This window comes from Aythya ferina (genome assembly GCF_964211825.1).
Source record: "Aythya ferina genome assembly, chromosome: 1".
Classification (NCBI taxonomy): domain Eukaryota; kingdom Metazoa; phylum Chordata; class Aves; order Anseriformes; family Anatidae; genus Aythya; species Aythya ferina.
In genome coordinates this window covers 142,407,684-142,435,660 of record NC_140296.1, presented here as the reverse complement: position 1 = coordinate 142,435,660, position 27,977 = coordinate 142,407,684, and the positions used below count along the sequence as shown (strand labels likewise).

Sequence of the window (27,977 nt, the reverse complement as noted above, 5' to 3'; positions counted from 1 at the left end):
GGATCCTAGAGAGCGCTGGCATTTTAGCAAGTCAGCTGGCAGCCTCGCCGTGTTTTGTTTCGAATGGTTCACATTCTTCCATCTAATTCCCACACTGAAAATTTCCAGCTTCCTATTTTCCCCTAGCTGTCCCAGCAAGACGTATTGAATATGCAGATGTGATGGCACACACTCACACACGTGCTTTTCCTGAAGCAACCCCTCAAAGTTTGTTCTGCATGTTTGTTTTACTCCAGTTCCTCTAATCCCCAAAGTGACATTAAACAGATTTTTTTGTTTAACCTTTGTATGAAATGCTCGCTCTCCCTTTATTTGCAAGGATATGCGGGTTTAGTTACGTTTTGTTCTATTCCCTTGTGCGTGGAGGAGACCCTGCGTAAATGAAAACATATTATAATTGCTATGCACCGCACACAAATTTCTCTTCAAACTTCTCCCATTTTCTCCCACTTTCTCTTGAACATATTTATGAATGTGCACATCGCTATATTTTCAGGCACATTCACATGCTAAATAACTCTGCTTTCGCTGTATAAGTGTTCAGCAGTGTAAGTGCTGCTCACCCAAAGCCATTGAAACGCATTTCAAAGGCTGGGAGCTCTTTGGAGAAGCAGGGCTGGTGGCAGATGAGCTGGGGATGCTGGTAGCCCATCTGATAGTGATGAATCTCCCCGTACAAACACGGCGCTGGGCTTGACCGAAGAACTACACCCTGTCAGCACGAGCGAAGTGAAGACAATCAGAAAGCTGGCTTCTGCTGGAAGTGAGGAAGTTATTTTGCTGCAACAGCATAAATCCTTAATAGGATTTCTTGCTTTCCCTGCAATATAGAGACTCAGGCAATTCCTTCTCTCCTCCTACACCCTGCCCACCACAGGGGTGGGTGCGTATGTCCTCATTCACCAGCTTTCTGTGCCCCACGCCTGCCAGCGAGCATACAAGACAGCACCCACATCACATCACCCTCCTGTGCAAGGCAGCATGCTCTCCTCACCCGCAGGACAAGCAGCCCTTACCTTCCCTGAAAATGCCCTGTTTTTTTGCAGAACGCACTGCAAGGACGTCGTATTTGTCCAACAAAAGCAAGATTGCATTCCTGATGAAAGCCGTTCCACCTACAGTACTGTGAATGTCCTTTTGTGTGGTGGGATAAAAGAGGTGGTTTTAGTTTTCTCTGTTTGAGTGGCAATTGGAAGGCCTAAACCCACTTAATTTCACCCGTTGGGTGCATGCTTTCCTTTTAGCTTGAAGGGAAGCGCAAGCACATTTCTTTCTTTGGAAAAATCTGTCACCTGTAGACTGTTCTCTTGCATTTGGAAAGTTCTGCCTGGGGTGTCTCTGTGAATATGGAGTTAATGATAACTGTGCTTACACGGTGTCGCTGAAGGATCTTTACAGGTATTAGAGCCTGTAGTGGATCACAGCATCCACAGGCAGTATCACAATAGTGGTCTGAAATAAATCTACCTTTCCTTGGTCAATAATGAGACCTCATTTCGGATTTGCAGTTAGTTAGAATGAAAATGGGGTGGCTGAGCAGGTCAGCAGCAGAGCTGGGAGGACAAGGTCCCGACCTGTCCCCGTGCTGTAGGCACCAGACTCAGGGGCTGATCCCCACCTCTCCGGCCCAGCCGAACTCCAGACAGAGCCACCACGTCAAGGGCTGCTTGTGCCAAAGCATGGGCTCTGTACGTGCTCCCGGCTGGAAATGCTGCTGCTTTCCAGTTCAGTGCCGCACATTAGACGGTCACAGGCACCATTAGTGTACGGGTGTGATGCAGCCTCAGCGTGACCGGGAGGGGAGGCAGGCTGTCCCCATGGGACCCGACCTGATGGCCATAGGAGAGGACTAGATGCTCATAGATGCTCAGCGCAGCCTAGGGTCAAATTCCCCGGGGTACATCCTGCACAGCACTTTCTGAGTAGATGCGGTGTGAGATAAGCACCCGCGTTTTCCAAAGGATTTAACCCTTGGAGTTTTTATTCTGGTGGTTTATGGCATTTTTTTTTGTGTGTCAAAAGCAGGAAAGGGAAGGCTCAGTTTTCCACAGGCACTTCTGAAATCGGATTCCTCATTTTGAAGCTGAGCTCCTGGGAGGATAAAGCTCCCAGCAGTGGAGCGCAGGATGTGCGAAGGGTAGCGCTGCGCTCAGAAACACTCGGGATGGGTGGAGAGCCAGCCTGGTGGCAACTCGTGCTGGCTTCTTTGTTGATACAAAGCAAGGTTTTGCTTTTGATAGCCCTGCTGGGCTGGCAGAGCTGTGGGAGGAGAAGACCGGTTCTGCTCTAGTGTCTGTACCAGCAGTGAAAACGTCACAGTGCAGTTCATGCTGAGGAGAGAAACAGAAAGAAAAAAAAAACACATAGCTTTTTTTGGAAAGCTTTTGGATAGCTTTGGCAGTTAAAGTATCTATATAATATGCTTTGAAAACTGAGTCAAATTCAAAGTCATTGAAAAGGAATAAATTCGAGTAAAGTGCACCAGTGGTTTGGGTTACTTTTCCAGTTCTGTTCTCTTTCTTGCTCAGGAAAGGATTTACAAAGCAGCAAACGCTAGTTGCTACACTGGAAACCTCCTCTGTTCCAAGTAGGTGATTTTACAGCAGTGTCTTCCAATTGAATACTTTGTTACTATCTTTTTTTTTTTTTTAAAGATTTATATTTAATTACTTTTATTGTTGTTGTTTACTACCATATTCTTGCACGTCAGGCCTTGGACTGATTCCCCAATGGCTTTGGTAGCAATATTGGGCTAAGTAGCTCCCATCCAAGATGCTGGTGCTCCCCCTCTCTGCTGTGCCCTTTCCAAAGGCACTTGGTTGTGCCTCATCCTCATCACAGCCTCATCACAGCTGCATGCTGTGAAATTGGTCAGGGATTGGAGCCACAATCCCAGAGCCTCCAAGGCATAGAGCTGTCCTTGCAGTGCCGTCGCGGCTCCATGCGAGTTCACGTCGGGCAACGGTGGCACTGTCTCAGTTCAGACCCCCAGCCACACATTCCTGCCCCACTCTGCCAACCAGCCAAGGCAATTATATTAAGTAAAACCTGGTCTTTTCTTTCCGTAAGTTCAGTTCTGAACCTTTTTAATGCCCTGCCTTTGCTCACTGTGGGGCAGATGTAAATCAGTACCGGTACAGGAACAGGGGCAGGCAGATGGGAGCCTGGGACTAGTGCCGATGTAGATCTGCGTATATCACTGCAGAGCTGCTTCTATCTGCTTATGCCATCTCCTTGCAAGAGCAGTGTCCTGCGGCACAGGGCTGGGATGAACTCCCGGAGGTGGGAGAGAGGTATTTATTGCCCCGGTAATGCCGCCAGCAGGACCATATTGTCAGGCTGCAGCCTCAGTCTTGGCGTACTGAGCTTGAAGGGACGAGCTGGCATACGAACAAATGGGTGTGAGCTGACCGTGAGTGCATTCAGGCTGGAAATTGGAGAAGGAGTCACAGCTTTTTCACATGGCAAGATTGCAGACAGCGACCCCACATAAAACAAGCAGCTTTCAGGATGCTCAAAAAGTTTGCGTTATGGGATCATATAATGTGTTCCCAAGAAGAAGCACAGCTCCTTGTTCCTAATATCCACTTAAAGTGGAAAAAAAGATTAAGAAACGTTTTAAAAAAGTAGTGATTTATCTGAACAGTTTAATTAAATCAGTGCAGATCTTAGTTTTGAAGACTTTGCTTTTGGTTTAAAGGGTAACTAACCTACACAACGCTGATGTACTGGTACAACTCTTTCAGATTAAGTTTGCATGAAGGCACATTTTGCTGAGCGTTTGTATCTGCAAACTCTTTAAGAAGGTAATGATATTAAAATAGCATTTTAGAAACAATCTTAAGTACACTTTTTTTTTTTTCTGCAGTTAGAATCGTACACGTATGACTGGTGCTAAAATAAGGGTGAGATATAAAACAATCTTTTCCATACAAATGTATATGCAGCCTAGTCTATTTCTGAGACAGTTTGAGCAGGTTTAGCTTAAATCTGTTGCATCCAGAATTAAAAAGACATTCCTACCCTGGATGGAAACGTCATGTAAAGAAGATAGATACGTTCTGAAATTGGTTAAATCGGTGTAATCTTCTGATATAGATAGTGCTTTATATATAGTTTCAGCATTTTCTGCCTTTTTTTTAATACTCAAGCTTAATAAGCATGCTTGGAAAATGTTTTTTTTCTTTGTTTTGGAAACAGCGATAACTATGTAGATGATTCAGTTCACTGGGACATTATTCCCAAAATGTTTTGTTTATTACTTGTGGCTTTGAATGCGCTGCACTTGAGCAGGAACAATGTTTAATTGAGGGCAGAAGTATCTGGTGGTCTGAGGAATGGAAAAAAAAAAAAAGTATATTTTAATGTTGCCCCTGATTCAGCAGAAGGGATAGGTGTGTGCTCACCTCTAAGCGCCTGGTTTAAAGCTTTGCTGAATGGAGATAAGTCAGCACCAGGCAGACTGGTTTGAACCTCTTAGCCAGCCCTTCCCATACCTCTTTTGCCCCTCATATAAGCTAAGGGAAAAAATAGTTTCTGCTAGTGCTGTGGGGTCTAATGTGTGGTGCTTGGCCGTTCTAGAGTGGAGGAAGAGCCGATCATTAATGTTATTCTCATTAGACTGGACTTTGTAAGAACGTCTTTGAAGATGAATAGGAAGGAGAGAGAAATTAAATCTGATTAGAATTTATTCCATGGCTTACTGTTTCCTTTGGAAAGGCGTGTATCGAGCTTTGCTGGTAATGATTTAATAAAAGGAGCTGACAGGAGGCTGTTGATCCAAGTCGGATGGATCCGGTCCCTCTGACCTATGTTGAGGTCCAGGGCTGAGCAGTAACTGTGTTTCCCCCTGGCCTTTCACTCCCAGGCAGCTAAGAACCACAGCAGCAGCTGATCTGTGTTTTAAATTCTCAACTGCCTTTGCCAGTTAATGTAATTATTCCAGAGCGTGGGACACGCTGAAAAGGAAAATATACTCGGAGCAAAAATGAGGTCCAGACCTGTGGGATGCAGAGACATAGATCCTTTTGGGAGGGACTGGGGGAGCCACACAGCGCCTTGGGGAGGATGAAGGGTGCTCTGTGCTTCACAAGGTCAGGGTGAGGAGGGAAATGCTTAAAGTCACCCAGCTGTTGCCTTCCCCTGGCCTGTTCTGAAACCTCTGTAGAGAGGTGGCTTTGACTTGTCTTGCCATTCACTGCGAAGTTGCTTGTGCTGTTGGAGAACTTTGTCCTGTTGTCCTGCCTGACTTTCAAGGAGGACCAACATACCTGTTTGTAGGCACCATAAGCTGAGCCCTGGCCTCCTGGGTCTGCTCCGAGGAGCCTGGGGAGCTCTGAAGGAGAAATTATTTGGGTGAATTAAGGAGCTGAGATGGGGTGTCTATCTGGCAAGTAGACCGTGACATTGCGTGCATGGTAAATAAGCCACGGAACAGCCATCAGATAATACTTACTCCTTTATTTAAATACATGCATTTGTAAGATTATGGCTACGTGTAGTGGAGCTTGTCTAATTTCATACAGGCTTGTCCGTGTAAATAAATGACAGTAGGAAGGTTTTGGTTTGACATCAAAGGCTATTTGATGCAGCCCTATACACTCCGGGATTCTGAAAGTTGTGGGAACAAAAAGGGCAAAATTTGGGCCAAACCCAATCTCAGCCACGAGGCATTGCAGCTGAGTGAAGCTGATCTTGCCTCAGCACAGGCAGCTGCTGCGGGTGCTCCACAGGTTGTGGTTGAGTCTCCTGCACCTTCCTGTGGACCACCGGGTGCAGGTCTCCAGCAGCCAGGCTGGCTTAATGAGAAGCTGTTTTTACATCTTCTGGTTTCAAATGGTAGAAAGATTTAACACCTGGCCTCTTCTGTTGTTTTTGATACTTCTGCTTTTCTTGCTGCCTTCCTCCCTTCTTGCTCTCCTTGGCCCGTCCCTTCAGGGACGGCTGTCGCCGGGGCTGTGAGCCTGGCAGGTATATCTTGGCATTTGTGCCCTACACGGCGCGGTGGCCGTCAGACCGAATGTCATTGGTCCGGGGAGGCATGGAAAAATGAAAGAGCAAGGTAGCGGTGAAAGGAAATCTGGATCTGTCAGCAGGGGTGACAGGTGATGAGTTGCAGAAGAAGGTAGCACATGAGCACGTCAGAAGATAAAACCGAGCTCGTAAGTACCGAAAGAAACAAGCGGGGCATAGACAGGAATAATCTGCCCTTCCAGCGGAGACAGACGGTGTGCAACAAGTCAATGTCAAGACAAAGAGGCAGGCCTGAAGGACTGATGTGCTGGGGTGCTTTGAGGAGGTTTTATCACACCATCTGTAATGCCCCAGCTGGGCCTGGGCCTGCAGAGGTGACTCTAGCTGCTGGTTTAAGTAATAATTGCGATACAAATGAAGTAGCACGTTTAGGTCAGCAAATGTGGGAAAAATCAGCATGGTGGCACAGTGCTAAGGGTCAGCAGCAGGGGAGCAGAACAGATCCCAAACAAGCATGGGGAGGGGGATAAAAGATGGTGTGGGCTCCTGGGTGAAAGCTGCAATTTAGCTGCAAGGGATTTCTTAAAAAAAAATAAAATCTACACTCCCTCTAGAACTGGTTGAGCTGAATGGGCAGGTGTGTGACTTTAATGAGATTCCTGAAGTCTTAGTAAGACCTGTGGTTAAAACCAAGCCTGGCTGCCAGAAGCAGACATGTGGCAGGGCAGTGCGGTGCATCTCTTGGTGCTGTCAACGCCTGAGTCCCCGGCGCAGAAACAGAGGGCAGGGCCTGACACATGTAAACCCTCCTTCCTGGGAATGGTTCCCTACGCATCTCTACTGGCTCCTCAAGTAGACGAGACTCTACTTAAGTGAATATTTTTCCCATCTTGAGTAAGTGCCTTATGTCAGCCTAGAGGGAGAGAGCAGTGAATGTTTCTGGATGCACTGGATGTTGCAAGGCATGAGAAACAGGCATTGAACCACAGTCAAGTTGCAAAAATAAACAGGAACTTGAAAGAGGCTCTTGATCATAACAGGAAGAATGCATGTCCAGTTCTCCCCAGTCTGGGAGAAACTGGGCCAGATGCAGAAATGGCGAGCATTTACATTGCATGGAAAGAGACGTGCATTTTCCTTCAGCTCTCCATACGGCACTCAGTAAAGGTCTGTGTGGCACTTGGGGACATCCCAAACTTAAAAAAAAACCACTAAGTATAGCACAAGGAGTTTGCGTGAATAACTCTCCGTTTCCAATTTATCGGGGCTGTCTTCCAGGGTTCAACTTTTTCACAGTCTGCCAAATCTTTGGGAATGATCTCATGGACGCGACCTCCCATTCTTTCCTGGAGCCTTGCAGCTTCGCTTGGGCGCACGCGGCACGAACTGCGTTGGGAAAGTGGCGGTCGTTCTCCAGCCGCGTCAGCGTGACTTTCAAAACTCGACGCGCCAGCTTCACACATGGCTGTCGCCTCTGAAAATTGAACAAACAGGGACACTAATTTTAGGCAGCACGGGAGACGGTTGCCTAGGGCAGCAGGGGCTTGAATGCAGCAGGGTGCCAAGGCTTTGCTGAGGTGCAGGCTTGTTGGTACTGCTGCTTGCTCTGAGGGGTGATCGTCAGACCTTCACCCCGAGGGCTGAGGTTCATGTCCCCTCTGCAGGTGACAGCTCCATGTTTGATGATCCTCAGTGCTCTGGGTGCGAGCATCAGACAAAAAGTGGGTTTGCCACCACCTTTGGGTGTGCCAGCCCCTCCCGAAGGGGTGGGGTGAGGCCTCTTCCAGCAGAAGCAATAGCAGCCAGTGGTTTTGGAGTCACAGCCTCCTTCCCCCGAACTCTTGAGTTCTGCTGGCCCTCCCAGCACCCCAGGCAGTTGTGGAGGATCACCCACCTCTCCTGCCTGGCACCTTGCTGGCCCTCTTCATCTCAGCCCCCCAGCACCCTCCTGCCCCTCAGCCCTCTTCTTTGCCAAATTTCGCTGATGTCTCCCACCCAGCCTTGCTTTGGCAAACACCTTTGCCAAAGCTGTTAGAATCAGCCCTGCGTTGGGGCTTGAAAAGTAACTCAGGCCTTTTATTTATAAAACCGAAATCTCATTTTAAAGACTTGCAGGGCAAGTAGAAACAGAAAGCAGCGAGGTAGGGGGATCAATGGCATTCTTCAGACCGCCGGCCGAACACTTCGCAGCTTTTGGTTTTGGTTTGGAAGCTGCTGGCTGAGGCAAAATGCCTGCAACAACACCTCACCTGCTATTACCACTTTATCTGGAGTCATAAACACGGTCAGTGAAGAAATTATTTCCAGGACCTTGAAGACGACTCACTTCCGTAACCCACAGCCACTCTCGCCAGCGGCAGACTCGAGCAGGAATTCAGTTTCAGACATTTTCCACTGAAGCATCTCCTTCAGTTGCCGCCTTTGACAGGATATTAGCTTGGCTGGATAAGTGATCTTATCCCATACAGCAATTTTTGTGTCTCATGTTTCAAGATAAGACGGAAACATGCTTTGCTTGTGCTTGTTGGTGGTCAGGGCACTGCTAGTAGTATTCGCAGCGCTTTGCTGTTGTTAATCATCAGCTGCCTTCGAATATTAATAACTGAGATATTTATTTAGTGCCGTGTGTTTCTAGACCAGGCTCCATGTGAGCATCTCACGGGCTTTACTGAAGGGTTTCCAGTCCCACGACGCCCCAGTGCTGTGGGCTGACCATGGCAGCTGGTGGTACATCCACATTGTGCTCCGTGAGGATCGGGAAGCACATGGGCAGGTGCCATGTGGCATTCCTGCCCGGCAGGGACACGGGACGCCTCGCTGCTCCTCGCTCCTTTCTCAGTACCCATGAGGAGACGTGGTGAGGGCGAAGCTCGGAGGTACACCTCTCCCATTGCATCTTTTATTTACATCGTGCATCTTGTGTCTGTGCATGAGACAGCGAGGGCTTTGTCTCTGTGTTTTGTTTTGTTTTTTCGCCCTAATCCTCCCTTCTGGCTGTGTTGAAATGGAAAGGTGGCACGCGCTCTTCTCCGCCAGCGAAAAGATTTTCAGTATCCGAGGCTGGCTTGGAAATTCTTTAGGTGACATCACGCCGTGTCTGTGCAGACTCATTGTTTGTCATGGAAAAGCCATTCATCCATACACAACTTCCTTCCTCCCCAGACTCCCAGAGATAAACTTTCCATTCTGCCTGTTCCCTATAGAAACAGACCCCAAACATGTATGCCTGGCTACGCACACAGACACCTCGCCATCCCTCCGCCACGCTGGGGGCTGTGGGAGGAGGGAGAGGGAGGCTACCTAAGATGTGAATAAAGTCACCCTGTTTTCCTCGGCCGTGGATCCTGCTGTGCCCGAGCGGCAAAGCTCCCCTCCCGCGGAGGCAGCGGGTCACACAAGGCTTTTTTTGTCCCGCGGCTCATTCTGGCGCCGGCGGCCGCACATCTGCCTGCCAGGTGAGGCGGCCACCAGCTGCAGGTACAGCACATCTGGACGGGGCAGGCAGCAGCGGGTTGTGCCGCGAACAAACGCCGCGATTCCACCGTGGCGGGCGCGAGGAATTCGATAGAAAATATACTTGGGCAGCCCGAGCTGCCGAGCCTGGTGATTCACGTCTCGGGCGGCGTTGATGGGGAGAAATGAAAGAAAGGGCTGGGCGCTGCTCGTGGCTCTCAGGCCACGCAGGAGGGGACCCCCGGGGACCCCTGCATCCAGCTGGGGTCACCACGGTGGGGGGGAGGCTGCCTGGGGATGGCGTGGGTGCAGCCGTGTCCCTCGAGGTCCCCAGTGGGATGAGCGGAGAGGGGAGTAGGGGCGAGAGGAGCCTTTGAAGCCTTCCTCTCTCCCACCTCCCCTTGTCCCTAAGGCCATCAGGCGGAGCTGCCGGCCCCCGGCCCCTCACCCTGCCCGGGGGGCGCAGGGCTGGGGGTGCCGTGTGTGTGTCTGTGTGTAGGGGGGCGACATTTCCGAGCCGCCCCCTGCATTACAAAGGCGGCGGGGCCGCTTTGATGCTCCCCGACGGCTCCTCGCACACCTGCCGCCGAGGGGCACCGGCGGGGAGGGGGGGGAGGGAGGGGGGGGGCACATCAAAGCCGGCCACCACCCCCATCCCAAAAACCAAAAATCCCCCCCAAAACCCCACGCATCTCCCCCCCTTGAGCGGCCCCGGCTCCTCGGGGGCTGCCGTCGGGGGGGCGCGGCCGGGGGAGGGGGCGGCGGGGCGGGCCGGGGGGCGGCCGCCGGCGGCAGGGGGCCGTGCTCGCCGCGCCCCCGCCGCACGCAGGCCCCGCTGCAGGGCTTCTCCTCGGCTCCTATCCCTCCGCAGGGCGCCCCGTCCCGGCGGCAGGCTCCGCGGGGGCTGCCCCAGAGCCGCCGGAGCCCCCCGCAGCCCACCATGACGGGGCCGAGGCTGGCGCTCGCCGCCGCGCTCCTCTGCAGCTGCACCTCGCCGGTGGCCGACGCCAGCTCCTGGTGGTGAGTTTTTTTTGGGGGGCAGCCCCAAAATGGTTTTGTCCCCGGGTTGGGGGGCCGGGGGTGGGAGTTGTCCCAGGGAGGGGGGCTTGGCTGGGGAAGTTGGCTGCTGGCTCCGTCCCGGGTTGCTCTCGCTGCTGCTCGCTTCTTGCGAGGTCCCCCCCCTCCCTCTCCAGCCCCTTCCCTGGGTTTTGGGGAGGTGGGACGCGGCCCCTCTCCCGCAGGAGTTTCAAGGGGGGCTTTGTGCGGGGCTCTGGGCGAGGCGTAAGGAGAGGCTGGGTAAGGTTTCCGAGCCGCTGCCAAAAAGCAGCCGCGGAGCCCCTTCCCCGAACCAGCGGGAACCTCCCCGGGCTGGAGGCATCGCCCATCGGCGGTCCCGCACGAAGCGGCAGCCCGCTTTCCCCTCCTGTGGAGAAAAGAGCCGAGCTTTCCCTCTTGCTCCCCTTCCCCATCCCGGCTGGTTCAATTCGGGTTTGGAAGGAGCCCGTGCTTCCCTCCTGAGCAAGGCTCGTGCCTGGCAGAGCACGGAGGGAGGCAGCTGACAGCCGAAACGCGGCCGGCCTTTGGGAGCTTGGCTGGGGAAAGGTGCTGGGGCCTCCCCCGGCAGCCCCCGTTGGACGCCCTTCTCTCCTCGCAGGTCTTTGGCCATGAACCCCATCCAGAGGCCCGAGATGTACATCATCGGCGCCCAGCCCGTCTGCAGCCAGCTGCCGGGGCTCTCCCCCGGGCAGCGCAAGCTGTGCCAGCTCTACCAGGAGCACATGGTGTTCATCGGCGAGGGGGCCCGCAGCGCCATCAAGGAGTGCCAGTACCAGTTTCGGCAGCGCAGGTGGAACTGCAGCACGGTGGACAACACCTCCGTCTTCGGGCGGGTCATGAAGATAGGTAGGAGCGCCCCGCGTGGGACCCACGGCGGTGGGGGCACGCTGGGTGTCCCCCTGCAGCTTTCTCCCTTCCTTTGAATGTGTGTTTGGGAGCCAAGCCCCGTTAGCACTGCTCCTAAAGCTCCCTTTAAGGAGCTTTTCCATGCCCTGGTGCTGCCCGCACCTGAGCGGAGGCAGCAGCACACCTGAGCCGCAGCTGGGGCAGGGGGCATCTCCCCTGGGGGGGCCGTGGGGAGGTGAGGACGAGGGGGCTGCTTTTGTTCCCTGTGCTTGCTGAGAGGTAGGGAGGGAAGAAGCTGGAGCCAGGAACAATGGACCCACGTTATCGTCCCCAGCATCTGGAGTGCCCTTGGATGGGGAATGCAGCCCTGAGATGTGGGAAATATGGACTCCCCAGCTTGGGATCTCTCCCCTCCTCCCTTTTCTGCTGTTTTCTGTGTAAACCGAAGGGATTTTTATAATTCCTGCCCTGCTGGCCGAAAGAGGCGCATTGACAGGCCATTGCTGCACTTGAATTGAGGTGTGACCTAGCTGCATTGTCCCGGCTCCTTTTGAAATGCAATCATCTGATGGCAAGAAACTGAGAAATCCGGGCTCGGTTTGATGTGTCCGACAGCCAGGACAATAAAGAAAAGGTGTTAAAACAGCCGCTTACACACACACGCACACGCACCAGCCTTTGTGTGAGGGGGTTTTGTTTCCCACCCACAAAGCTCTCAATGAAGAATCCAGGGCCAGCACTATTCCTCACTTGTAAAGTCGGGGAAAACACTTAATAGGGGATGGAAAAAAAGACCTCCTGCGGCCCCAGCTGCCCCCAGCGTTGCTTGCACCTTTTTGGCCTCACTCTCAAAAAGCAGCATGGGGAGCAGAACACCCGGAGATGCATCTTTAATGCCTCTGGGGCATCGGGGCAATAGGGCACTGGGGCAACTGAGTCCTGTGATCACTTCCATTCGCTCCTGAAATGGTGTGGCATCATCCTGGAGAATTTCAGGGGCTTTCCTGCACGTGCTGCTCTGTCTCTCAGAATCCCTAATCCAGCCCGTTGGAGCCGTTCAATTCCTCCCCTCCTGCCCATCTGTCCAGCTCACACCCCAACAAATCCCTGCTTCTCTGGGATGCTCCCCTGGGAAGTGCTGTTTCCTGACACATACTTTCAGCTGCTGACACACATCCAAGGCATCTGCGCATCCTTGATCTCTTGCTGCCTGATACCAAGGGTGGTGGCCAGATGAGGCTCTGTGCAATCACAGGCTGTTAAAACTCGTGCTTCAGGGCACAAACACTGAAATTTCAGCCACCAGAGGAAAAGGACAGCAAATACCCCTCCATCTCTCCCTGCTGGCGTCCCTCCCTCCCATATAACTTAACATCCCAAAAAACAGGGCACACACAGTTCAGATTCCCAAAGAGATCCTATTGACCCCACAAGGATGCATGAAAAGAGCAAACCTCATCCTCTTCCTCAGTACCTTCCTGCAGCCCCAGCTAGGTCCGATGGATAAGTTCAAACCTGAAAAACAGAAAGAGGAAAAAAAAAAAAAAGGAAGTAAGTGTGATCTGAAGGGAAAATAAAGATCAGAGCTGGAGGATGAAAAGCAGTCAGGAAGGATCAGCGGGTGTATGAGAAGAAGAGAAGAGCATGGATATTAGAAGACAGATGATAGTTCCTTTTTAAAATGGATTTGATGCCATTAGCTTAAATTGAGAGTAGATTCAGGGTTTGATGAGGAAGGAGGTGTTGTGGTTATGTGGTGGCTGTGTCCAGTAGTCCTGCTGTTTGGTTTGTGCATGTGCACGCCTGTTTGCTAGGAGGACTGTTGGACCTCTGGCAGGGATCTGCTGATGGTGGTGTCTGTGAGGCGATGGCCTGTGGTTGCCCCTGTTCCAAAACCTATCCTAGCAAGGAGTTTTGAACCTGGCTCCTCTAGACCCCCTACTTTGATCAGTCAGAGCATGTTCAGAAGGTGATGTTTGTTCTCCAGTGCAAGAAAATTGTCACCAAAGGTGGCCTGGAGTGTTAGAGGGCTTATGAAGGTTCACCACTGTTGTCTAAGTCGGCGGTAAGTTGCTGCAAAGGGGGATGCTGCCTCTGGTTTTACTTTTTCTGAGTTTGTAATGGAGCATCGCTCGTCATTTCAGCAGGTCCATTTTCCACGCTAGCGAAGAAAAACCCTCTCAGTCTCTCAGGTCACGTCAGCTATAAAGTCATTCTTCCCCGGGTTCATTCACACCGTGTGCCTCTCTCTTGTTTTCAACCCCTAAGCCCCAGTTCTGGACCACAGCCCTCTTGCTGTATGCTGTGCCAGCAGCACGAGAAGGGGCTGGAGACCAGAATATCTGCGAGAGTGCAAAGGCATGCCAGAGAGACATGGAGAGGGGGGGAAGGAGATAAGGACCCAGAAGGTGTGCTGTGTGCCAACAACCTTAGGCTGCCCACCCACTGATGCAGGCATGGCATATGTTATGTGATTTCTTGAGCTGCTCTGGGTTGTGGGAGGGGAGGGGAGGAGAACCTGCCCTGGCCAAGTCCAAAGCCTGGGAGAAATTTGGGAGAGCGTTCACTCAGAAACCTGGAAGATTGGTTTCCTTTCCACCTCACAGAGCTTGGCTCAGCTCAGAAATGGGAGACCTGCTTGGTCTGTGTTTAATCATTACACCTTCATTTTGTGCATTTTATAGAGGCGAGGCAGGCCAATGATAGAAAAAATGTTCAGGGGCATCTGTAGCACAGAAGTCAGCTGCTTTCTAACACTGATATTTCCTCGTGTTTGTATTATTGTGAGAATTGCCCTTAGCTTTTGGACATGCCCTCTGCCTTATTCAGTAACAATAGCTGCTGATGTACAAAAATTATCCTTCTGAAGTTGCTTCGTGTCCTGTCCATACAGATTTTAGACTGCATGTGTGTGTATATACACACCTATAAGTTACATAAAGATACAGTCCTAAATTCTGTGTTTATATGGGAGAAGACAGAGCATCCAAAAAGGTAGTGTTAGTATTTTCTTGGGGGAGAAGAGAATATGCAGCTTGTGATTTCCTTCAGCACAATCCTAAGTGCAAGACTGGGGTTTCCAGGTTAGTCCAGTCCTTTCTGGAGCCAAAGATTTTTATCTCTTCTGCCTTTTCAAATGCAAAAAGGAGAAAAGGAGTCATAAAAGACAGGACAAAGAGAAATAGTTTTCCTCGAGACAGGAAAACTTTAGGGAATTTAAAAAAAAATCATTTGAAACTGCATTTTTTCCATCAAAAAAAAAAATAGAGTAACACATTTTTGTCTCGTTCACTTCAGTCGCCCCTCTGGGGTCAGTCCTCCTCCCTTTTCCTTCTTCCAGCTCTGGAAGGTCGGGCGGCAGGCGGAGGAGGGCAGCAGAGCCCCGCGCTCAGCCCGGCTGCCAGCCTCCCTCACCTGGCAGCACCAGGGCTGCAGCCCCGCCGGGGCACCCACTGTGCAGGAGACCTTTGCTGTGACCGCAAGGTTAGGGAAAAACAGCACGGAGATGGCAGCGGGGTGAGTTTCAAGAAGATGAGCTAATGTCCCAATGCTTTTTCAAGGCTGGGTGTGTGGCAGGAGAGCAGAGACAACACAGTGAGGGATCCAGCCGAAAGCTAGGATGTATCAGCCCCCAGTTACCAGCTACAGATTTGCTTTGTATTAGCCTGGGATGCCATACACGGATCCGATCCTGCCTCCCAAACCAAAAGGACATCAGCTGAGCACCGTGGTTTGTTCCTCTTTGAGTGCAGCAAGGAGGGAAAACCACTGCTGCCAGCCTCCACGTCTGGGACGGGAATCGCAAGCAAGCCGTGAGGATCCTAAGCACCTGGAGTCACGCAGTCACTTTGAACAAAGTGCAGCCCTGGGAGCTCCTCTATGTGATGCAGGTCAAGTCAATGTGGAGGCTGGTATGGCCACAGGGCTCCCACCGCCCGGGCACAGGCTGGTAGTGGTACAGTGTACGTTGGGTGTTACCTTAACACTGCCCATAAGGTGCAAAAATCGACATTGGTTGCTGCAGAAAGACCACACGGCCCCTCTGAGCTGGATTATCTCAACTCGGAGTCACTCCTCTTTGCTTCTTGGACCAGGAAGGTTCTAGGGGCATAGTCCTCTTCCTTATGACCTGCTAGTGAGGTCCTCCCTTCAGTGCTGTGTGTCCCCTTGTGTTTGATCAGTCCTGGTGCACATGGCAGAAGCCCTTAGCATACAGCCCTCATTTAGGGAAAAATAAATAAATCCCAAGGTGTTCTGCAAGGTGAGTGCCGTTCACAGCCTTGCCTTTGTCTTGGGTCATTACCACTAAGCTGGTGATAAGGTGCTAATAATTGCAGATTGTCCGCACATGCAAATTGGAGCAGGAGCATACCAAAAGCATCAGCTGGGTCCTCCTGCTGGGGGAGCTGGCATTGAGCACAGGTGACAAACTGTTCTTAGGGCATCTGCCCTCTGAAGTCATCCTAATTTGCTCGAGAGCATCCAAAGGTCACCTCTTGCTGGGATTTGGTGTAGGTAGCTCTTCAGGATGGGGCTGCTTATTCCAATGAAGCTTTGGCAGTTGTTCCCTTTATCACCTGGAAGCGTGGTGACGCACGCGATGACTCTGGAGGTGTTGGTTTAGGTATTTATTGCAGCGTGTGGTGATAGTGCAGGTGTGGATTGCCTCCCCCCTCTCTGACCGCGGCACTGTGCTGCACGCTTGGCCTCGTGCCATGTTCTTGGCTAAGCTGGTGCCCCAGGCAGGCTGGGGCTGAACCAGGAATGGAGCAGGAGACCTGCTCCAGCTGCTCGGCTTGGCCTCTGAGCAGCACTGAGATGCACTCCAAGCAGGGCAGCCTCCCGTACACGTGCAAGCGGAAAGTCTTTTCATTTATTATTGGCTACATGGGAAAGTTTTACTCCTTCCAGCACTGCGGTTCTCTAGGTGTTAGGAGAGCCTCTGCCTTGGCGTTTCAGTGTAAAAATGGTTTCCTTCAGTTTATCTTGAATCAAGTCTCAGCTGGCCATGTTTAACCAACGTGAAACTAGATGAAGGTGAGGTGCCCATAAAAAGAGCTTGTCCTGGTTGGATTGAAGCAGTTACAGAGAGGTATCTGGCTGGCGGGGAGCGCTCCCCTTGCACCGCTCCAACCTCACCAGTTGTTCTCAACGATTTTTGGCAGGTTCAGTGGCAGCAGTTGCATTTTCAGCAAATGAATAACCCTCTTGTTGCTTGAGAGGTTCCTCCGGGTTAAAATTGGAGTGTGATGAAGGGTTGACCTGAGGCAGAAGGGGGAAGGAGGCTGAGCAGTCCCTGCCAGTGGTGGTGCTGTTTCTTTTGGGCAAGGCTCGGGGCTTCCATGGCTCTTATATGGACAAACATAAAATAATAAAGATAATAATGAGGAGCAGCACCTAAAAATTCATGGAGAACATGCTCTTCCCAAGGACACTTCTCCAGGCAGTATCAGGAATCTCAGCCCTTTCCCTGGTGTGTCTCAGAGTTGGTTTTGGTTTTGATCCTGGTCACGCACAAACTGCCAGCACTGGGCAGGCAATTGCCTGGGGCTGCTATTGTGGAGTGAAAACAACAGAGGGATGTGTTATGGCAGCTCCCCCTCTACCAGAGCAGGGTGGTTCTCCTATACTTGGCCACCCAGCTCGTTTTAATGCACTTTCTCATGGCACAGCACTTCCCACTGTCCTGAGCGTGTCTGGTTGCATCTTGATGCGCGTTTTGTTTGCTAGAAGGGATTTCCCTGTTGTTAATTTGCTCCTCGTGTCTTCCTGCAGGTAGCCGAGAGACTGCTTTCACCTACGCCGTCAGCGCCGCCGGGGTGGTGAACGCCATCAGCCGGGCCTGCCGTGAGGGAGAGCTCTCCAGCTGTGGCTGCAGCCGGACTGCCCGGCCCAAGGACTTGCCCCGAGACTGGCTGTGGGGCGGCTGCGGGGATAACGTGGAGTACGGGTACCGCTTCGCCAAGGAGTTTGTGGATGCCAAGGAGCGGGAGAAGAACTACGTGAGGGGCTCGGAGGAGCAGGCGCGCATGCTGATGAACTTGCAGAACAACGAGGCTGGTCGCAGGGTAAGACTGACCCTTCCCTGTTTTGGAGGGGCAGAAGCAGAGGTTGTGGGGTAGTTGGATGCCATGTTCCTTGGAGGTTTGGCGAGGGACAGTCCAGCCATCCCCCAATAACTCCCTTGAAACAGTGTATGGTCTCATTTCCTCCGTTTTTTACAAGTAGCACAGACAATGCACATTATGATGTTCCAGCTCTAAAGGCTGGCTTCCATTGACAGCTAAAGCCTGTGAATTTGGGGTCTTTTGAGATACTGGATGGCACGTGTTCAGGCATGTAATCCCTTACTAAATAAACCAGGTGCTCTCACAGACCACTTTCCAGGTCTAAGTCTCAGAAATGTGCTTCCCAGAGCGGCCAAAAGGACAGGGCAATGGTAAAAAGGACAGTCTGTTGGCAGGTGGAGTTTTTTTCTACTGCCATCATTAAGATTTTGGGGTATATAAGGCCAGAAGCAAACATTGAATCAAGCTGCCTGGCTGTCTCTTAAACTTACACCTTGCTCAGACACCTTGATATTGGCAAAATAAATAATTTGCACCGAGGCAACAGACCTTTTCTGAGAAGATGCATAGTTTTGATCTGCAGACCTCTAGAGATGGAGAATCCATCACCTCCTTTTGTAGAATGCTACTGTCATTAATCATCCTCGCTCTTTCAACACTGTACATCATTGCAATTTAAATTTATCCAGCAGCAGCTTCCAGTCGGTTCTTTTTCTGACTTGTACAGATAGATTGAAAAACCCCTTGGTAAACAGAATCTCCTCTCCATAGAAATATTTATCTGCTGTGGTTTATTCACCACTCTGTTTTGACAAACTAAGTTGAGAACTTAAGTGTTTCTCGCTTGCAGATGTTTTCAACAGTCATCAAATCATTTTTCCATCACTTCAGTGTACCCTTTCCAGTTCCCACATCCTTTAAAATTCAGATACCAAAATTACCCGTCAAGTTCTGGTACTGGTCTCAATGATGCCGTAAACATAGGTGAAGTTGTCCCCTTCAGTGTCTGTGCATTTGCTTTTCATGCAATTCCTCCTTCTGTAATTAACAGCCTGCAAGGTGTAGCATCATTCATATGCAGTACAGCTCTGTAATCCTGCTTCTTTCCAAATGCAGGACAGAAATGCCTAAATGTTTTTGCTTTCTCCACAGAATGTTTAAGAATTTTATCATTCCTCTCTAGTAGCAAGCTGTTCTAGAGTTAATTTTGTTTCTAATCCATATTAAAAAATCCTATTAGATGTACTTAGCCTTGCTCTTTTACACATTCTTAACTAATATCCTTAGTTTCCTTAGCAATTTTATGCCATTTCTAACTTCTAATTGTTACTGAATTATCTTCCCCTTTCCCATTCATGTGTTGCTTCTCTGCATATAATTTCAGCTTCCTTTTGCCACCTAAGATGTTTGCTCTGGTTTTTGATTGTGGAATTGATGTGTCAGGTTGAGGCTCTGCACATACTCCAAACTCCTTTTGCAAAATCAAACTGAGGTAAACATGCAGGAGGTGGAACATGGTGGACTTGAAAGCTCTGGAACTCAGTGGTTTTTGGTTAGGGTATTTATGTATTTATTTTTTATTTATTTAGGCTTGGGAGGGCAGAAGGTCAGCGTTTCCTTAGGAAGGATGACCATCCCTCCATGGAATAGTAGCCTAAATGGGATGTTCTTTGCTGCATTATGTACTTTGAACATCTTGTATGTCTGGAGTCATGAACTTGGATTACTACAAAAAAATGTCCCATGTAAAATAGTTTGAGGGATGGCTAAACTGTTAGTAACGCCTTACTCAGAAGATCACATTAGAAGATACTTGCTCTGCAGCATGGCTGAAACATCACCATGTCTTGTTATTCTTGTTATACAAGGAAGAAACCGAGCTGTGATTTCTAACTATGGCATGGTTTTAGATAGAAGAAAGCTTTGTCCTTTTTTAGGGATGCAGCTAAATCCAGTTCTGTCCTGCCTTTACTACAGTGCAGAAAGTTGAATAAGCTGTGCTTGGGGTGCTACAGTGCACATGCTTCTCTGGGCTCTGCAGACGAGACCCTCAAGGTGATTTCTTTGTCTCCAGTTAGTGCAGGACCTGGACGAAAGCTTTCCTAAGGGCCCAGCAAAAGACAATGTTATTTCAAGGTTGGTTTTGGTAGACGCTGAGAACAGATGCCCATAGAAAATAACCTTAGATTAGACGAACAGCAGTCATTTTAGATTAAATTGAATGGAACTATAAACCAGTGTGTAATTAAGCTGGTGGATTAACAAACTCTGATAAACTAAGGGAGCCGGTTAGTAAACTCAGCTGAAGAGCTCAATGTGGAGGAGGTCTGGAACTTTTTCAAGTCAAAGATGCTAAAGCCATTACAATTGTGCATGCCAAGCAAGAGGAAAAAGCTTGTAGGAAGAATATCCAGACCTCACTGAATGAATAACTACCACAGAGAAGCTGTTAGGAATAGACTGAGAACTTACTAAGAATGGGGGAAAAAAAAGAACCGATAGCAAATAAATAACAAAATGCTCTGTCTTAGAGGTCAAGAAGCGTAAAGATGAAGTGAGAACAGTAAAAAGCAAGCTGAGTCAGACCTTGCAAAGGGTAGTAACAGAAATAGCAAAAGGTTTTTTTAGCTTAGTAAATTGGAAAAGATGGGAAGAGAAAAGACTGCTGTTCAGCGAGAATGGGGCTGAGTTTAAAGACAGAGTAGTTTTGGTCCCTGAAGTAAAGGAGTGCTTTACCTGGGGCTTCAAGCCAGAATGGGGCGTTGCTCGTGCCCTGTGTCTGCTGCACAGTGGAGATGTCTTTTTCTGTCCTCAGCACTCCTGCCTCGGGGAGTCAGTGCTTGCGCTGTAGATTTGTAAATCCCCCTGGGACTGTATTTTTGGGGAAAGCCAGGCAGGGTGCTCTGGGGGCAGGCAGTGGCTGATGATGCTGGCACCCTGTGGAGGTGAGGAAGGCATGAGAAGGCAGCTGTTGTGTTCAGACAGGTAGCACGGGTAGAGCTGAGCAGCAAGTACTGAAGTTTGGGGCCAGCAGACCTGGGATGGGTGGGATTGTGCAGAGGGCTGCTGACAGAGAGGCATTTGGGATTGGATTGAATGATTCAGGTGGGAGTCAACCAGTAGCAGCAAAGAGTTGGAAGAATGGAGGGCTCTGGAATAAGTGGGACTAAGATGTTGGGGTGGATTGAGTGGATCAAGATTTTGGGGGTAGGGAGGAATGGAGATGCTGGCATCAGGAAAGGAGATGAATATGAATTGATCTGGTCTGAGGCAGCTCCGAGATGGCATTGCTACAGGTTCCAGGGCTGTCTGGTCAAGATCATAATTTGGCCAGTACAGGGCAGCCTTCGCTCTTGTCTCTTAGAAATATGTTGACATGTCAGTGAAGGGAAATTGAAATTATTGTCACCAAGATGGAAACAAAAATCAGGAAGCTTGAAGCCCTCAAGTCACAGGGAGTGCCCATTTTTTTGTCTGGCACTCTGAAAGGGCTGGCACCTGGCAGCATGGGCAGCGTGACCTTGGCAGCATTTACACGAGGGTGCAGGGGAAAGGATAGTTCAGAAGAAAAGGCAAAAAGGGAAACAATTTGACAAGAATTTCTCAAAGATTGATCACTTGGTCATTTAGAACATCACTGATTTCCTGAAGGCAAACCAGATCCAATAGGTCTCGTTTAGATGATGATCTGTGAGACAATTTATGTGTTTCCCATGTGGAAACACGTGGTTAAGTTGGAAAAGATAAGGAAAAATACAGCAACTGTGGGATGAATGAGAAACTGGTTCAAGGGAAGATGTCAGTAAGTTGTGTGAAAAGATGCATATTGATCTTGACAGAGCTTAATTAGCAGAATTCTTCAAGGACTTGCTTGAAGGCCAACGCTTAATATTTTTGTTTCTTGGCCTTGACACAAGAGCTGGAATGGGACGATGAAATTTGCTGACAATGCAGAGGTGGAAGGTATTATGCATATAGAGGAGAATCTGAATTTTGTACAGCAACTAGTGACATCCAATAAAACAACATTAAAACCGTCATTTCAAGGTCTTGTGTGAAAAACTTTTTTAGTCATTAGGAAATAAGTAGAAAAGAGTTGGATGCAGCAGTCAGCTGCAGATGTAATGTGGCTCGTAAGGTGGCAAATATCCTAGAATGTACTAGGGAAAGTCTTTTTGAAAGACACAGGGGAATGTTAATGCCATTGTATTAAGATCTTGTAAGGCCCCAAAATATTGTATGCTCTCATATTCCCAAGTAAAATGACCTCAGACTAGAAAAGGGTTGTTATGGTTGACCCAAGGGATAAGAATCTTTTCTTAAGAAAGCAGGCTAGAATAGCTTGCCATGTTTAGCCTAGCGAAGTGAAAGCTGAGAGAGGATATGACTGATGTCTATGTTAGTGGGAGAACTAATAGGGAAGGAAAAGTACTTTTTAAGCAAAAGGCCAATTTGGCACAATGGCAAATGGGCATAAAGTGAATACATTTAGGCTGGGAATTAGAAAAAGATACTTTATCATTGAAACAGTGATCAGAATAATGGTGCCTGAAAACCAAATTGCTTTTAAAAGGGCACTCAGTACTTTTAAGGAAAACATTAGTTGAAGTGGTGCCTACAATAGCAAGAGATCGTACTTAGTAACCAAGAAGGCCCCGTCTAGTCCTACATTCCAAGATGTTAAGTTTTCATTTCTGAGATTCTGGTTTTGGGAGTAGGAAGATGCATCTGTAACTCCACATTCCTGAAAACGGTGCTGCAAGAAAAGGGTGAAGGAAGAAGACACAGCAGTGAGCATTTGCTAAGTTACCGCCAGCTGCCGTCCCTTGTGCAGCCTTGCCCTGACTTCCCCGCCAGCGTTTGAGTTGATGATGTCTTCTGATTTTTGGCAGGTGCCCCCACTCGGTTTCATCTAGGTGAGATGGTTCTCCTTGAACCCTGAGGAGCTCTGATGGCAGGAGAGAAGATTGTCCTTGCTCTCAGTGCTTCTTGGAGGGAGCCAACAGGGCTGGGAAGGAAGCCGAGCCCTTGTTGCTTTCAGGCACTCCTGACCCCATCACCCTTTCACTCCACATTGCGGTCCTTGTGGTAGTGCTCCTGGCTTTAGTGCCCTTGTTTATTTGCCTTGGCTGTTATCTCAATACGCTCTTTCCTTCCATCTGTCTCTTTTTTTCCAGTTGGGCTCCATTACCCTCTCTTCTTTCCCCCCCGTTCCTTATCTGTCGCCCTTGTCTGGCGGGCTGTGGCGGTCAGTCCTTCCGCGCTATTTACCCAGCCAGCATATGGCAGGCCTCAGTCATCAGTCACTCAGCCCCGTGCCAGAAGAGCCTGGAAGGGGGTCTGGCTAATTGACCACATAGGAATTCCCCCCATTAATTCTCTTCCCGTTCCCATTCTAGCGAGGAAAGAATTGGAAGAGAACTTGGGCTGATGGGAAGGGGCTTTAAGCCTTTCCATTAGAGGCATTTTCAACCTGCTTAAGTGGCATGGCCATCGATCAGGCCCTGCCTTCAGAACTACACGTGGGGTCTGTTATTCTTTACCTTGACCCTCGCCCAGTCAGAAAGGAGCTCTCCAGTTTCCTCTGCTTTCCCCCCATCCAGGCAGCCGAGGGGGAGAGCCATTTGGAGGGTAAAGCTGCGGTTACCTCCGCGGGACGCTGATAGTGGGAGCTGTGGGGGGCTGAGCGGCGCCGTGCTTACCTGTGATAGCTGGTAGGGCTGGCGTTCCCCCACACGGCTATTACCCGCATGGGCCAGATGTTTTGAGCATCAGTTGCTTAAAGCCAAGCCAGAGTGAACTCAGTCCCATGACATTAGCTGAGGGGGATCGAGTTGCAGTGTTTTTCTAAAGGAACAAAGCCCAGGATTAGGAAGAACCATAATACTTTATAAAAACATATGCAAGGGCAAGGGAGGCATGAGTGGCCTGGGATTTGACAGAACCATAACCAAAAAGTGCTAACACAAGCTTATAATGAGCAGGCTGGCAGTGCAGTGAGGATATAGTAAGTGTCTGGGCCTCGGGAAATTCAGCTGTAGCTCTGTCTGGTGGTGGTACAGCAGGAGTCCTTAAGTGACGGCGTGGTTGGTCCTCTGCAACTACAGCGCAGTCCAAGGCGAGCGCTTAACTCCCAGCCCGTAGCTGTTGCGCTGCGCTGTGAGGCATTGCCTCAGTAAATTGAGCTCTGAGGAGCAGAACTAAAGCTTCTCTGTTTTAAGGACTCAGCCCATTGACTTCCTTGGGAGCTGGGTTGGCCTCCATGTGATTTAGCCATTAAGTCCAATTGAATCTTCACTAGCTGTCAAAAGCACTAGGTGTTTGTTAGACCGGGAGCAACCGGTTGTTTCAGGAGAACTCTGACCTCTCCCTGCTAGTCCAGAACACAGTCATACGCAGAAGGTTTTGTTTGTAGGATCGCCTTAATCACCTACTCCTTGGCAAGTTAATGCGGAGAGCTGGGAAGCTTTCTTTGGTGTCAATGAGTGAGACAGAAAAGGAGCCTCAGTCTTTGGCTGCTTTTTTCAGCAGAAAGCCTGCTAGAAGACGTATTGCCATCTCCTTCAAAACATCCTCATTTTTCTCACGTTCCTTGATCACCCCACCCCAGATACAGCTGGCGGTAGTTTTGCAGCCGATGCCAAATAGCTCTGTTTGGCATGCGGGATCTGGCAGAGGCGCTGCCCTGCAGATGTGCAAGAGGCAGGATGGCCATGGGAGAGCAGATGTGAGCCTCATACGTGAAGCGTGAAGAGCTCTGGAAGTCAAATGCTGTAACACTTGGTAGCTCTGATTGAACGTGGATGCCAGCTCTTCCCTCTGTAAACTCTGTAAGTTCCTGTTGGTGCTGACAGGATCTCACATAGTCTGCAGCCTGGTACCTGTATCTGAAATTAATGGAAAGAACAAACCTGACCTGCACTTCAGGTTGTTTTCGTAGGTTTTGAGCTTTGTTATTCTAAAATGTTTTCTTATTTTCTCTCTCTCCTCCCAGCTAGTGCGGGAGGAAGGACTGTTTTCCTTTACATCGCATACTTGCTCTACTGAGGGTTTAATGCTCATTGGCCTAAATTCTTAAGACTCTTTGTTAATTTTGGTTTTCTGCCTTGCTGCACGAGATGCTGCCTTTTCAGGGGTACGATGCATCTAAAACTCCCATAGACCTCTGAAAACGGAGCTTAAAGTATCTCAGAAAAGACAGCAGTGAGAGGTTGTGCATGGTTTTTGGACTGTGTGTCCTCCTGCGCAGCGCTGGTGGTTGTAGTGCAGTGGAGTATCTGGACACGAGATGGCGCAGATCTGCAGCCAGGGCTCGCTCCTCGAGCAGAGGGACTGAGGAGATGTGAAGGCATTCATCTCTCGCACATCCACTACCATCTCTGCTCCTTGCTCTTCGAAAAACAAGGACTCCTCTGGGAACCGCGGGAGCAAAGATCCTCGGCAGAGAGAGGGGATTTGTTTCTAAAGGATGCAGATGTATTTCTAGAGCGATAGCATCAGTTCCTGTTTTAGCCGACAGGAAATGAACAGGTTCCCAGGTGTTCCCTTGTATCAGCTATGAGGGGAAAAACATGAAGTGTGGTGGTCCATGACATGCGGGCAATTCTCAGAAACACAAGTGTAGGGCTTTCCTGTTCCTGGCCATGCCATCAAGCCAGCAATCTGCTGGAGGAAAAGGTGGGATGGGGGAGTTCTGGTTAGAGGCAATGTGACCAGACACAGAAATACTTAGCAAACAGGATCACAGCGGGAGGAAGAGGAGACTTTTGTCTGTTCTGAAGGGCGAAACAACAGGAATGGGGGGAGGGATAATCAAAGCAGTTATGAAAATGCACTGATGAATTCATGATAATGAATGCCAGCTGCCGGCATAGCACGAATGAATGCAGCGTTGCCTGACTGCGCTCCTTTCCCCGCAGGCCGTGTACAAGCTGGCGGACGTGGCCTGCAAGTGCCACGGCGTGTCAGGCTCCTGCAGCCTCAAGACCTGCTGGCTGCAGCTGGCCGACTTCCGCAAGGTGGGCGACCTGCTGAAGGAGAAGTACGACAGCGCCGCCGCCATGCGGATCAGCCGCAAGGGCAAGCTGGAGCTGGTGAACAACCGCTTCAACATGCCTACGCAGGAGGACCTGGTCTACGTCGACCCCAGCCCGGACTATTGCCTGCGCAACGAGACCACCGGCTCGCTGGGCACTCAGGGCCGCCTGTGCAACAAGACCTCGGAGGGCATGGATGGGTGCGAGCTGATGTGCTGCGGACGGGGCTACGACCAGTTCAAGAGCGTCCAGGTGGAGCGCTGCCACTGCAAGTTCCATTGGTGCTGTTACGTCAAGTGTAAAAAGTGCACAGAGATCGTTGACCAGTACGTCTGTAAATGAAAAGAGCCACCAAAGCGACAAATCTATATTATATAAATCTATATAAATATATTTTATATTTGTATAAATAAACAGATGATGATAATAATTAAAGAAGCTTATTTAAGAGACATTTTGGTTTTGAAGTTTCCCCCCTCAGGCCGGCAGGTTTGCCAGCCCTCACATTCTGCTGGGGAGCTTGTCTCTGAATGCATCTCCCCTTGGGGGCTTCAGGTGGGGCAAAGAGGCTATGGAGGTGCCAACAAACCGAACTCCCTCTGCACACACGTGTGCACACACACACGTACACATACCACCACCATTTCATTACAGACATAAAATCAACAGGAAGGAGAAGGGTGGGTGCTCTCTGCTGTCTAGACATTACAGATATTTTACAGATACAATATTTTGCATTGTTACTGGACATCTGAGATTACAGCCAGGTCCGCCATAGACTTGGTAAGCTGTGTTTCAAGCCCTGCTGCCCCACTAAACCCACCGGGGATTTTGGAAACAATTCTTGATCCCTCTAAAGGGCTTTGTCACATGAGAGGGAAAGTTAGCCAAGGCTCATGCTCAAGAATACAGCTTAAAATCCAGAGTCCTGTAAACCATTCCTGGATGCCAGACAGCCGGCAACGTGGTGGTGGAAGGTTTGCATGCTGCTGTGAGGAAGGACGGTGTTATCTGTGGCTGGCTGGCACACAGCCTGGGAGTCCACCTGAAGCCATCCCGTAGCTCCTTGGTGCTGCCTGGACAAAGGGGAGATCTGTCCAGCTCAGTCTACATGGCTATATACAAGAGGGGGAACATTTTTTCCTTTAATCCCATGCTGAAACTTAACTTTTCATTGTAGAGGAGAAGCTGCCAGTGCCCAGGGACGTTTGTGAAGGAAATATACTTCGTATTTTTTCAGTGGTCAGAAGTTTTGCACGTGCATGACCGCTTAAGCACTCCTGGTGCTGCTGCTGTCCTTTCTCTCTGAAGTGGATGCGGTCCTCACCTTGTTCAGCTCTGTTAAACCCTCCTCACCACCCTCTCAGATGTACAGTTTTTCTTTAACATTAAACACACCTCGATGAGATTTCTTTCCCTCTGTTGCTTGCGTATATGTGTATTTTTGTTTTATTCTTTTGGGGAGTCTTTTATTTTGCTGCTTTGTATTTCAGAGTCTGGAGGCCATGCTCTTCCCCGGTACAAACTATCCACAGTTAAGTATGTTCCCAGAACGTGGGCATATGGCCACCAATGGAAGTCTTCTCTGTGCTTTTTGCTGGTAGTATGAGAGCATAATAAAATCATAGTAGGGCAGAAGCCACCACCAAAGCCTGCTAATCAGTGTTACCACTTTGGAATTTCAGCAGAATCCAATTCATAAAGCGGGGAACAAATGCTGTTCCTAGCACAAGACGTTTCCTGTGCCTCTCAGCATCTGCAGAGTTCATTTGCAGTCAGAGAACAATCAAGAGAAGCCAGTCCCAAAAATACAACGGTTTGCTAATGTACACCCTCTTTCTTACTGACATTCCAAGGTGTTTTTTTTTAACTGTAAATTTTAAAATGCACAAAATATGCCAATAAGCAAAGAGGCAGTCATGAAGATTATTATTTTTATATTAAACCTCTGTTTCTTATAAAGCATTGCAGTTTTACAGATTCCACCATTTCAACCACCAGAGAAGAATTTATATGTACCTTTCATACTTCAAATATTTGAGGACTCCAGAAAAGCACAAGGAAGAAAAATTATGTTTAATAATTAGGAGCTGTTGTTTTTTTAAACCAATGTGTCCAGTTTTTATTTTATTTTTTTTACTCCAACAGGCAATATATTTGCTGGCATCCCAGAATGCAGTTTCTTGGAATATAAACAGTGGCTTAGATTTATTTTATTATATAAAATCCAAAGCCAGTGGTATTGTAATTCAAAGTAACGGAAATAGTTTTCCATGCATGGAAAAAATGTGAGTGCAATGGCCTGATCCAACTCCCATTAAACTTCAGTGGGAGCTGGACTGAGCCCAAGATCAGATCAAATGTGTGAGCTATTCACTCCTGGGATACTATACATTTCTAGCCCAGTAATAAAACTTGCTCTACCTTGGATACATCTAAAAAGACCTTTCCTCCCACCACCCTCACCTCATGTTCTTGTCCATCCTCATTGCATCAGTCCTTAAAGGTGTCAGCTATTTGTATATGGCACCCTTAGGCATTGTTA

At 49.4% G+C, this 27,977-nt stretch overlaps 1 protein-coding gene across 3 annotated transcripts in view; it reads left to right on the top strand.

The window, feature by feature from the left end:
- Window positions 1-26,840, top strand: part of WNT5B (Wnt family member 5B) — a 69,284-nt gene extending 42,444 nt beyond the window's left edge. For all 3 annotated transcript variants that reach the window (XM_084525383.1, XM_084525382.1, XM_084525381.1), the window contains exons 2-5: window positions 10,298-10,446; window positions 11,081-11,328; window positions 17,104-17,396; window positions 25,316-26,840. In XM_084525383.1, the coding sequence (XP_084381509.1) occupies window positions 10,367-10,446; window positions 11,081-11,328; window positions 17,104-17,396; window positions 25,316-25,774 (1,080 nt within the window). In that variant the 5' untranslated portion in view covers window positions 10,298-10,366 and the 3' untranslated portion in view covers window positions 25,775-26,840. The remainder of the gene's footprint in view (window positions 1-10,297; window positions 10,447-11,080; window positions 11,329-17,103; window positions 17,397-25,315) is intronic.
- The last annotated feature ends 1,137 nt before the right edge of the window (window positions 26,841-27,977 follow it).